Here is a 13,371-nt window from a genome sequence, read left to right on the forward strand (position 1 = left end):
CATAAGTGTTCTTTAAAAAATCTTGAACTTGTGTTGAAGTGTAGTGTATAATCATATAGATTGTGTACCCAAAACAACACCAACATCATCAAAACTCTAAGAACAGGAAAATACAAGTGTGACACTATGATTACTAGTACGGATTACAAGGCAAGGCACTCCTATCTACTAGCATAGACGTACTCCTTTCTACTATCCTAATCCGCATCCTTAAAAAAATACTTTCTATAAGAAATTAGTCAATTTTCAACAGATGTTTATTTCACAAATCTGGATTCTTCAAAAACAATTGTTATAAGTATATTTCCGATAGAGTATTAGTTGGAAATCTTGATTTTTTCTATTGGTGAAAATAGTTTTCACATGATTATTACAGTGTTTAGTTGGAACATGGATTGTTCAATAATATCTGCATTAATTTATAAGAGCAATATCTATCTATCTATATATATATATATATAAGTATATTATATTTAGCGTAACATTAATTAAATTCATTTCAAATGAGATTAAGGGGGTAAAAGGATCGCTGGCTATTATAATATATTTTAGGCCATTAGAAAATATTCATACTACAAAATTCTTGTTTTGTAGCCGACTACATTTTCTTAATTATACTAAACAAACTCACATGTGGTGGAGGTTGGATTGTTATTTTCTTAATCACAGGCCTCGACATCGACATCTGAATATGAAAAATTTCAGCAACTCGATATGAATTATTTTTTTTGTAGGGAACACTTTGTTAGAATGTAAATATTATTCTAATGTATATAGTTATTGGACACCTGATGAAAAAAAAAATAGGCAGAATACATCGGTAAACTCCTTAAGTACGTATCATCTTTCACTTAGGCATCTCAAGTGAACGTCGCTCATTTTTGGCACCTCAAATAACCATAAAGTGTGTCACTTTGGCACCTTTCGGCACCAACTCTGGTGCGTGAATTACCCGCGCGTCCAACATGGATTAAATGACCAATTAATTTGTGCCAACTCATTTTAAATTGCCACGTCATTATATGCATCCACATTTTTTTTTTAAAAAGGAAATAAAATACATTATAAGGTGTCCAATGAATTAATGACACGTGACTTTTGATCAAATAATTACAAAACTTCATCTTACTCACCCAACCATTCTTCAAGCTCTCCATCAATGGAGGTTGCAACCACTTTATGAAAAATGAAAAGAACACAGTCGTTCAAAAGAATTTTTGTGTATTAAACACGCAAAGGTAAAATAATTTTTAGAAATGCACTGAGGAAGGTATCACAATTTCATTAATCATAAGAATCAAAGGTAAAGCAATTTTTAGAAATGCATTGGGAAAGGTATCACAATTTCATTAATCATAAGAATCAACAATCATTGAATCAGAAATGTAAGCATCACAAGAAAAATTTTCACCAACATTACAACAAAAAGGAACATGTTTTAATTTAACGAAAAAAGGCGCCAACACATTTCCAACATGACATGTTTGATTGAACCAAGTGAGATGTATTGATTACCATTTACCGATTCTGGTTTATTTTCAATCCGCATTAATAGCTTCTCGAATTTCAAATATATGATTAAAAAATATGGAGGAGAAAAGGTCTGTGTTCAATTAGAAAGTTAATCGACAAAAGAAAATTAATAGAGGTTAAAAGATGTAGGATACCCCATTAATGGAGGTTGGAAGATGTAGGATGAAAAAATAGGGAGGAAGATGATTAAATTAAATGAAAAATGGGCTAAAATGGCGTTGCCACACGCCCAAAAGCAACTGTGATACACTCTCTTTGCTGAATCAGTAAAAGGTGTCAAAATGACACACTTTATGACTCTTGATGCCAAAAGTGAGCGACGTCTACTTGAGGTGCCTAAATGAAAGATGGTGTGTACTTAAGGGTTGTATTCTGCCTAAAAAGTAAGTTCAATGTGTTGGTAATGTAATGATGTTTTGACAATCAACTCATGTCATTTAGATAAGCATTAACCAGTAACCAACTAAAAATGATACCCTTTAACATTCTACCATAGGTTAAACTTCATTATTAGTGTAATCTTTTTATATTATCAATATATATAACTTAAATATTTAAAAGGAAAAGCAGAATGAATCTTTTAATGTCTCTCTTAAGTCTAATTTCTCTACTAATTAAGAATAAAACAAGTAAAAATTACAATTCTGATCCTAAGTGAATTAAGAATTCTAATTTCAGTTCTTGTAATATTCGATCCGATACTGTTGGTATCTCAAATATTAATGTTATCATGAATCTAACCTATTTTAACTAATCAGATCATTTATTTTACTCCTTATATTTAAGTTAAGATCTGTTAAATTAAATTTGCCAGCTGAGGAGGGACTAAACTGCACAATTACAATAATTTATTCTTAAACGTGTTAGATCAGATACCAGAAGGATTAAATAATGTAAATGTCCCACTAATAATTTAGGGACCATAAACTTTATAATAATCCTCTAAAATAAACATAATTCTTTGTCTAATTTCAAGATTTGTGGGGTCTTAAAAATTCGACTACGACCGGTTTGCATATTTGTGTTTTCTATGTGTTGCATGTATTATTTTTTAATTATATAATTTTCTTCCTTTTATTTTACTTCTCATGTTTTTCCTTTTACACTTTTAAAGAAAATATTATTCATATTATTTCATATTGAGGTGCCTAAATTTGTATGTCTTACATTTCTACTTGAGGTGCCTAAATTTGTATGTCTTACATTTCTTTTTCTTAATCCAATTTTGAAAAAAAAGCTTCCCCTATTTTAACAACTCTTTAAATTTAACTTATTTAAGGTCAGAAAATTAAAAAATATTTTTCGTTCAGTCTACACATATTTAATTAAGATCGCAGAATTTAAAATTTTTCTTTACTTTCTCAAAATTCTTGCTAAGTCAATATTAGATAAATGAATTAAAATAAATATAGAATTTTTTTATTATAATTTAATTTTGGGTCATCTACCGTGACCTTCAAATTTTCTACATATTATCTTTTCTGTAGTTGTTCTAATCCAATTTTCTTACTCATATGTAACGTCACACTTCTTTTTGTAACATTCTGTTTGGCATTTTGTGTAGAATAAAAAGTGGCACGGAAAATTACGAGAAAGTGTATAGACTAGTGTCAAACTAATTAGGCTAGCTATTTTAGTCAACCTTGGTTGGCTTTCTAAAATTTTTACTCCCTCCGTCTTATAATAAATAAATTATTAAATTTTGATATATAAATAAAAAAAAAAATATTAAACACATAAATTTAACATAACTTTTTATTTTTACCTAAAAAAAAAAAGTTAACCTTGTAATAGTTTTTCAAAAGTTAATTGATTGTCAAATCATAAAGATAAATTTGAAAAAAAATTCAATGATTCACTTATTTTGAAACACTAATAAATACCTCAACAATTCAATTATTTCGAAACGAAAGGAGTAGAATTTTTCCTTTAAATAACATATACTCCCTCTGTTAAAAAGAATGACCTACTTTTTTTTTAGTCCATTTAAAAAAGAATGATCATTTTTCTTTTTTGGCAGTACTCTAATTTCAACTTTCCACGTGACATGTTTAGAACCACAAAATTAAAAGACATTTTGATATATTTGACACAACTTTAATTTAAGGCTATAAGACTCAAAAATCTTTTTTATTTTCTTAAATTTTGTGTCAAGTCAAAGTATGTCATTCTTTTTTTAAACGGGGGGAGTAGTATAAATAGTACATTGTACATTATTAGTATGATTAACTGATTGAGAACAGTAGGTGTATTACTTTTGTAAAATACAAATATAGAGTCTGAATTAAGATTATAACTATGGGTCGCTGCGTCCTGCCGATATTATCCTTCATATAAAAAGTTGTATATACTCCTTTCATCTCATTTTACTCGTCCCAAATTTTTTAATTTGATTTTTTATTTTATTTATCATTTTTTATTAATTAAAACGAGACAAACTTTTTTTTCCTTTTTTACCTTTAGTATTAATTGTTTTATCTCCAAATTAAAATGTAATATCATTTAATAGGAATACTATAATAAAGTAGTCATGTTATTAATTATTTTTCTTAATCAACGTGCAATATCAAATTGAGACAAGTAAAATGAGACGGAGGGTTATCTAGATACACTATATACATAAATCCTTGATGATGATATTTCCATTCAATATTTAATACTGTATTAAAGCTCAACTAATTTAAATTCGCATTTAAGACTCGAATTTAAAATCTCTTGTGAAAAGTGGAGCGATTGTAACCATCCGATGTTAGGTGGATAAAATAGTCATGATATTGACTACATTCATATATAGTACTATGAGACCTACTATTATATAGTACTTAAACATGTCATTTTGGATTAGTTGGCACTAATTAAGGCAGAATGTTGATAATTCAATAAACACTCTTGAAGACTGTAGTTCTTTTGATTTCCAAATGTCTCTTGTTAGGACAAGGAAATTCTAGGAGGAAAACAACTTTTAACTAATCTTTCTTTTACTTCTTTTACAGTCATTAATCAGTATTGCAAAGTGCTTACAATTAGAATTATATGTCTGTGAGAAGTATGAGGGTAACTTTCTTCCCTACAATGAAACTAGAGTATTAGTGTTGTACTCTCTCAGTTTATTTTTATTTGTTTAGTATATTAAAAATAGTTATTCTATTTGTAGTATTTGAAAAAGTAAGAAATAATTTATCATTGGTGTTTGTTTTATCCTTATCATTAAATAATCTTTATTCATTTTTCAAGATTAAATGACTTATAATTAATTGAACTAATACGGTAAAAAATATTTTTTTATTTTATTATTTTTTAAAGAGTATGTTAAATTAAACATAAATAAGTAAAGTTAATCAAAAAGAGTTTTTAGATGCTATAGGCTTGGGAAGATTTGCTGAATATAGTTTATTGAATAAATTAGCCACTTGACTGAAACTTTATGTTTTTTATAGTTAAAAAATAGGGGTGGGGCGTGGGGAAATGAGAAGTGAGATTACAAGTAAGGGAATTGAATTGTTACCAATAAGGTGAAAGTTTAGATAACAAAGTAATTGAGCTGCTTAAATTTTCACATGGTTATAGTTGATCTAAATAGTTATATATATTTGATTTTACAATACTCTTTTGGGGATCAACGTTAATAATTTATCCTCATTCTTTTAATTTATCTCTCTGAAATGACAAACATCTATTAATAAAAGTACATTTGATAAATAATATTATCGTTGTTATATCTTAATAATTACCATCTCTTTACTTTACTCTTCCATGTCAAAAGAAATAATTGCAATCATATCTGAACTACGAGAATAACTGATTAAGTCGTGTCATAAGAGGTTATTCTCTAAATGGAGCAAGGTAAAACCTTTAGGTTATTTAAGTAGGTTGGATAAGAGATCAGCCGTAGAACTATTGTTTATACGCTTTAGGGTCTCTAAAACTAGGTACAACCACTTTCTTTAACGTGGTTGCATCTTCTTTTATCTATTATTTTATTGATATAAGTGTTTTTTTTTTCAATGTTACATGACGAGGTTTGAGATATATAGGAGACAATTGAACTCAGATATTTTTTGTAGAAGATTTTATATATCCAATTAGATAAACTCGTAGCTTGGTTTTTCACTGACGAGGATACAATCTTTTTGTTGTTTAAACTAGTCATTAGAACTAGCTCTTTGCTCAATACTCAATAGGCACACATTGATCAATACTTGGCTGCGTACTTGCCACCTATGGTGGAAGCTATTTGAGTATTTTTTCTTCTTTTTTTTCTTTTTTTTCTTTTGAGGAGTGTGCCAGGCCGGTGCTAGCATTACAACACATAGGCAGGGGCAACTCAAGTATATCGGTGACTTAAGGCGAAAATCTAACAGAGATCTTAAATTTTTAAGAAAAAATATTTTTATTAATAAAATCTATATTTTAAATTTTGAGATGCAAAGTTGTAAATATTATAAACGATTCTTTTAATAAATTTTTCGTCAATATAACTAATGCATTTAATTTTATGAAGACATACTTTAAATACATCAAAATTCTTCTAATAAATCTCTACTTTTATGTAAATAAAAAATTTTCTACAAATAATATTTAATAATTCTTTAATAAAAGCCTATAATCTATTATTACTACAAAAAAATGTGGCCCCTCAAATTTGGGGGCATTAGGTGGTTGCCTTTTTTTTTTACTAGGTAGAGTCGGCACTGCACATAGGCAACGCGCGAAGGACCAGGTGCCAATCTACCTCGATAGACCTACCCTTTAAAAAATGAGTTAATATCATCTGAACTGATGACTCGAATATCAGATTATGTAAATGATATGAACAAATACTACACTAAGGAGTCGTTTGTTAGGGTGTATTATTTGGCTAATCCATAGATTAAATGGTGGAATTATTTAATACATTATTTGATAGCAAATTTGAAGCAATGTATAACTAATACATGAATTAGTTATACACCCTATATGGTATTATAGGGTATATAACTAATACACCCAATGTGATGGGATTAGTAATCCATGAATTACAATCTATGGATAAACATGAGTGAAGACAAAAATGCCCTCAAATTTTTTAATTTTTTTTTCTAAATCTTTTTTCAATTTATTCAATGTGAGTTACTTCTTTTCAAGTTATCAAGGTAATAATACCCACCAAACCTATAATCTATTATTACTAAAAAAATAATGAGGCCCCTCAAATTTGGGGGCCTTAGGCGATTGCCTTTTTTTTTACTAGGTAGAGACAACACTGCACATAGGCAACGCACCACATGTCACTCGCGATGCGGGGACAAGTAAGTTGAGAGCATAGAAAAAGACGTCGATGATCAAAAATTTAAAAGAGCGCGTGTTTAGGATGGAAGAGGCGATGAACGATATTGTTGATTTTGTGAAAGAAGAGAGGCTAAAGAGAGCAGAAAATGAGAAGCACAAGAAGAAAGAAGAAGATGGAGATAATATCTTCTTTGTATGTTGTAGAAGTTGCATATTTTATATAATTCATTTTACTTATAATAAAATCTATATCATTCTTTATTAACTGATAGCATAGTTTATTATAAAATGGTAAATACTTAAAAATACAGATGCGCAGGTCCAAAGTCATCATTCATCAGTGAGGGTTGTCCGTGATAACGGCGACATTAAAAAGTGCTTCTTGAGGTAGCAACTTTGAAACAGGCCTCAATCAATGCTGATTAGGTAATGATATCTAATGATGCAACTGTTGTAGAGAAGAAAAATTCGAATAAAGGCGATGAAGAAAAGAAGAAGAAAAAGTGAATAAGTTATTTGTGAAAAAGAAAACAAAGTTGGTGAATCAACTGATGTAAAGAATGATAATCATGATGAAGGCGGGCAGGAGGAAGAAGAAAAAAATAAAAAAAAATAATTTGTGAAGAAGAAAATAATGAAAACGATGAAGAGAAAGTAGGAAAGGAAGAAGGAGAATGAAAGAATACAACAGGAGAAGAAGTAGAGAAAGAAGATGAAGAAAGAGAGAAGATAGAAACAACAGAGGAAGAACAGAGAAAAGAAAAAGAAGAAGGAACTGTGGCAGCAATAGAAGGAGAAGAAGAAAAAAAATGATGCACCAGATAAAAAAAGCTATTGCGAAGGAAGAAAAAGAAAATACATTGACGAATATAGATGATTTTCTTAAGTAAGTTGTTGATGACATCAATAACATGCATGTGTAAGACAAGAACGTTGAGAAATGACAAGACAATGTACAACTTTTATTTGTGGGTGATGTTTATTTGTGAAAGATAAAACAATCTTATGTTTTTGATTTTTCAGAATATGTATAGTTGAACAATTTTATTTTCGAAACTGCTTTTATAGTTTATGATAAATATTTTACAATTTATATAATCAACGTATCATTACTTTTATATGAATGTCATCCTTGATTATAGACTCTGACTAAAAGGTAAAACATATATAAAGTACAGTATTGTGTAGTCGATGAATGAAAAAGGTAAATCATATATAATATAAGTGAAAAATAGTCAATTAATAAAAGAGACATAATACATTCAATTCCAATACACCCCTATTACACCTTTTGTAAAAAGTCAAAACTAATAGTAAATCATACACCATAATTTTTAAGTCATTTTCCTTTTCTTCAGTCATAGTCAAACTATGCTTAAGTTGACTCTCAATTTCAACGTCTTTCAACAATCCTTTTAAGTGATCAATCTTGTGTTCTATATAATGTCATAAGAATACCCTTATTTTCTTTAGATTCTCTAAGTCTTTCCAACATTTCAAACTTTGCAACGCCTTAAAATTTTGATTCCTCAAAATCAAAAGAAATCCACTTGAAATAAGAGCATCCATCATTATCCTAAAATAATGATGATAAATTAGTAAATTGTATTAAGTGATGAACATAAATAAATTTTTATTTAAATAAAACCACACCTTTCTAACCGCACAGTTGTAGAATTTTTGACCTGCATTCTTGTCAGTTCATGATGTTTTAAAAATAGCAGAATTATCACAATGACAAATATAAGTACTTTTGAACGTTTTAGATAACTGCGACATTGTTATTGTTGAAGCAAAACGAGAAAGTGATGAATAAATAAACAGGGAGGAGTTCAAAAAGGTCCCTTTCATTTATATAGTAGGGCTACCAAAAACTGACCGTTGAAAAATTATACCTTTTTACTGTTGGTAAAGGATCAGATCGTTGGGGGAAATTCAAATGATTTATCATTTACTTCAAAGAGGCTCTAAAGAATGCTTATGTCTTCTATAATCGACTAGGCGAAATATGTATTATATACTGATATCTTTGTTGATGATTCAGTTTATAGACTTATTATCGATTTAAATTCTGGTCGTTTATCAATCAACGAAATGGTTTATGCTTAACTTACTGAATATGTGGATAGTTTAAAATAATGATCAAAAAAAAGAAATTAAATAAAATAAAATTAAAGTATGTCAATTAACATCATTCAAATATTGTAAAGCAATTTAGATACATCAATTGTGACACCCAATCACTTTTGAACACGATCAAGTGTTATCTAAGGCATATTGTAGTCGTAGATCATTGACATAGGGCTAAAAAAGGGGAGAAATAAAATAAAATAAATATGAATCATCCAAGCACTAAAGAACAACTACATATCATCACATGAGATTAGACGTGTATAATGAACATAAGGAAGAGTGACGGTTGTCACTTGTAGATGTACACGGGACAAGTAATGTTTGAGAACAAACAGTCCTTCTCAATGCAAACGTTTGTTCTGAGTAATTGATTGTTACTACCATTGTTCTCCCTTATAGCAGTCCTTCTTAATGCAAACGCTTGTTCTGAATAATTGATTGTTACTACCATTGTTCTCCCTTATACTCATTTAATCGAGTGTCAAATTATTCTATACTCTCAGGTTATGATATTTAGTCACTTTATATTGCGTGGATGTTGTTTATTTTATTTTTTATTTCTCCTTTTTTTAGTCTCATCTTTTTTATTTTAGAAATGAGGTTATTCAAGATAAGGTGGGAGTGACTTTGGTGGAAGCCAAGATAAGGGAAGCGAGGTTGAGATGGTTCGGTCATGTGATACGGAGGAGCACGGATGCCCCAGTGCGGATGTGTGAGAGGTTGATTGGGGATGGTTTCAAGCGAGATAGAGGTAGACCGAAGAAATATTGGAGGGAGGTAATTAGACATGACATGGAGCAACTTCAGCTTACCGAGGACATGGCCCTGGATATGAAGTTGTGGAGGAGGCGAATTAGAGTAGAGGGTTAGTCTTAGATAGTATGTTGTATGTTTTGGTGTATACTTGAAGTATCTTGCTTTAGATGTTATTGAATATGTTAATTGCTATTGTATCTTGTTTTATTACTATTCCGTATCTTATCTTAGATTGCTTTATTTTGAGCCAGAGGTCTATCGAAAACAGCCTTTCTATCTCACATTTGAGGTAGTGGTATGAACTGCGTACACTTACCCTCTCCAGACCCCACTTGAAGGGAATATACTGGGTATGTTATTGTTATTGTTATTGTATCTCCTTTGAAAATAGACTCAATTGATCGATACATGACTATTAATATAGTCTGGTATAAATGAAAATATTTATCTATAATATATGCAAGATATCATCATAGATCTATTGACAAGTAAGATGGAGTTACAAAAATAAGAAATAAAATAAACATCATTCAATAGAGATTTAGTTTTACAATAGAACTCCCAATCATACATATGAAAATTCCACAGTTCATCTCTAAACATATGAGCAGTTTAAAATAATGACAAAAAAAAAGAGAAATTAAATTAAATAAAAATATGCCAATTAACACCATTCAAACATTGTAAAACAATTTAGATACATCAATTGTGACATCCAATCACTTTTGAACGTGATCAAGTGTTATCTAGGCACGCTGTAGTTGTAGATCATTGAGATGAGACCAAAAAAAGTAAGAAATAAAATAACTTAAAATAAAATAAAATAAATATGAATCAGTCATGTTCTCATGTATGTAAGTCGTAGTAACAGAGGTTTAGTTTTACAATAGAACTCCCAATCATACAAATGAAAATTCCACAGTTCATCTCTAAACATATAAGCTGATGCTTGTGACCCTTGTTCGAAGTGTCCAAAATTAATGAGTACAACGATATTTTTTAAGAGTCCGAACAACCTAACTTGTGTGACTACAAATATTATATATTGTCGCAGGACACCTCATTTAAGACATGTTTTCTAGAGATGGAACCTCTGAATAGACGATAAGAGAAGGACTAAAACCAATAACTAACTTCTTCAGGTGAAAGAAATGAGTAATCTGCCGGACATTGATAGCGCTCAAAAGTTGAACAAACCGGTCTCTGAACTACCACAATGTCAACTTTTTAACCGTAGCTGAACTCCAAGCTTACACGTATCTCGACTATGATGCCAAGGTAACCCCCCACCAAGGGTTAGAGCAAATTGGCTGTTAATTATAGCTGGTATTCGAGCTTGGGATCTTCAGGTTGTTACGTACTCCCATGCTTCAATGTCACAACTACTGGAGCATCCATCCATTTGGGAATCTTGATTTGAATTGTGAGTAGAACCTGAAGGAAAAAAAAAAGATTAACTATATTTGTAACAAGTTATAACTACAAATTTGAACTTTCTTTTGATAATTGCTTGCACGCCTCGAGTAATTCCATGGTATACTTGCCTCCTCCCACCAGGAACAGAAAAATTACATTGATCACAGATTCTAAGAAACAGTTACGCTGTTTTTCTGCTTAATAGCTTTCTCTCAATTTCACCTACCTCTCTCTTCTATTGACATGATTCTCTTTGTATCTTTTCTAACCAAATAACCTTTCAACGCTGAAGCAGACCGGTCAGAAACAGACCACACGGGATATGAACTGACCGAGTGGACCGGCATCTGGACTACCTTTTTCCCGCTTTACTGTTACAATTAATTCATTTTGAAAATATAAATACAACTTAACAAAATCCAACTGCATAACATCAACTTCATATCAGTTTGATTTCATATCATATGACCAAACAGATCCTAAACTTTTAAAGCATAATTTCTACTATAAATACTTTTTATAAAAAAAGTGCTAAGTCAAGACGGGTCAAAATAAAAAGGTTGGGAGGGAGTAGTCTTTCTGCATCTAATAGTAATATGTCCATGCCCTAAACCAATAGTCCAATACTCTTAAGAGATCAGCGAAATTAAACATCTGTCCGGGGGACCATGCGGGTAATTAAACTAATGTAATTTGCTGTTATATTAACAATGCTGCAATTGCGGTTACCCTATTAACAATGAGGGAAATTCTTCTTTCAACTTACCCTTTTCTTTGCTGCAGTCTAAACGAAACAGCGTAAACAAAAGCTATTAAACAAAGCTGATCTTTGACCTTCATGAAGGTAAAGCATAGGCCTTTGGTGTCGAAATGGTACTCCCGTCTGTTTTCCAATAGGGGGTGTTGCCCATAAATCTATCGAAAGAGTTATAATGCATGTTTTCTCACAAGGTTAACAATGAGTCTGTTCAAGCTGGAGATTTCTTCGTCTCTGTGGCTTAGTTCTTTCTTTAGTCTCTCAATCTCCTTCGAATGCGTTTCACACTGATTACAACCTGCACTGAACTCCTTGATCTCTGTACATTGGTAATCTGTCCTCGGTTTCTTTGACTCCTCCACGGTCTCTTTATCTTCTTCAAAGGACCTCTTCATTGGGGTAACTTCTTTAGAATAAGTATTGTCAACCATCTTACGAACACACAAAGACCCTGATATACCGGAATCAAGATGAAATGAAACGAGCTTCTGTGGTCGTCCCCAAGTATCCTAACAAAGACAGATATACAAAAGTTATGACATGCCAGTTAAATTAGAGCACATGCCTCTCTGGTACACATTTGGTTTCTCTGATAAGAGTGAAAACCGTATTGTACAAAGAAATCCAGGAAGTATACCAACCTTCTCTTGGTTGCCTTCAAGCTTATCAAATGCCTCATTTGCCTCATGCTGATTTTTGAAATTGACATAGGCAGTATACTTGTCTGCTTGCCCTTTTCTATTAGCCTGCCAGCAGATCATAAATGGACAAATTAAGTACCATCAAGCGAAGTTCAAACTAGAAAGCGATGAACTGTACTGATTGTTAAAAAGCATTCGCATGCAAATATCTTGATAACTATGATTATTTCTAAAGAAACAAGTCACCCTTACATACAAAAGCACATAAAAATGTGAGGAAACTTCGAATTTCTCTAAACTATGATGTCCGAAGCTTCTTTCCCTTTTGTTCCCCAACTCGTTTTGGGGTGGGGGAAGGTATGTTCAAGAAATAGAACCTGTAATGCTGACTTCACAAAGAAGTAGCTTATCTAGGATCGAAATTTGGAAAGAGCGTGTAACGAACTAATTTCAACTGCACATTCTTTCTAGCATTTCGATTGACCAACAAGTTTGGTTTTGGTTAATAGCAAAATGAAAATGTCTTTTTGGGTTTGGTTTTGAAAGAAACAGTTAAAAAGAAAGTTGAGTAGCCACATAGATTCTAATAGAATGGTATCAAGAAATCAGTATGCATGGCCAAACTCTTTCAGAATTGCTATTGTTTTTTCAGATACAAAAGATTTGCTCAAGGAAAAAGAAAAACGACTGTGTTTTGGTTTTGAAAATTTAAACCAATCTGGCTGACACCTCTTCGGAAAGATCTAACTTCATGTTAGAGTTAAAAGGGAGTATGAGAGGGTGTATAGGTCAAAACAATAAAAGAGAAGTTAAACTTGCCTAAAAAGTCATGATTGAGCAAGTCAAATCAACTTAATTGCTCATGAT

At 31.0% G+C, this 13,371-nt stretch overlaps 1 protein-coding gene across 5 annotated transcripts in view; it reads right to left on the reverse strand.

The window, feature by feature from the left end:
- Positions 1 to 10,504: 10,504 nt before the first annotated feature.
- Positions 10,505 to 13,371, reverse strand: part of LOC107843545 (small RNA degrading nuclease 3) — a 28,578-nt gene continuing 25,711 nt past the window's right edge. For 2 of the 5 annotated variants that reach the window (XM_047397203.1, XM_047397202.1), the window contains 2 exons: positions 12,505 to 12,609; positions 11,656 to 12,372 (listed from right to left, as the gene is read on the reverse strand). In XM_047397203.1, coding sequence (XP_047253159.1) covers positions 12,034 to 12,372; positions 12,505 to 12,609 — 444 coding nt within the window. In that variant the 3' untranslated portion in view covers positions 11,656 to 12,033. Of the gene's footprint in view, positions 11,125 to 11,332; positions 11,478 to 11,655; positions 12,373 to 12,504; positions 12,610 to 13,371 lie in introns of those variants that run through there. The other 3 variants (XR_007045395.1, XR_007045396.1, XR_007045394.1) reach the window with 3 other exon arrangements.

The sequence above is a fragment of the Capsicum annuum genome, chromosome 10, assembly GCF_002878395.1.
Source record: "Capsicum annuum cultivar UCD-10X-F1 chromosome 10, UCD10Xv1.1, whole genome shotgun sequence".
Classification (NCBI taxonomy): Eukaryota; Viridiplantae; Streptophyta; class Magnoliopsida; order Solanales; family Solanaceae; genus Capsicum; species Capsicum annuum.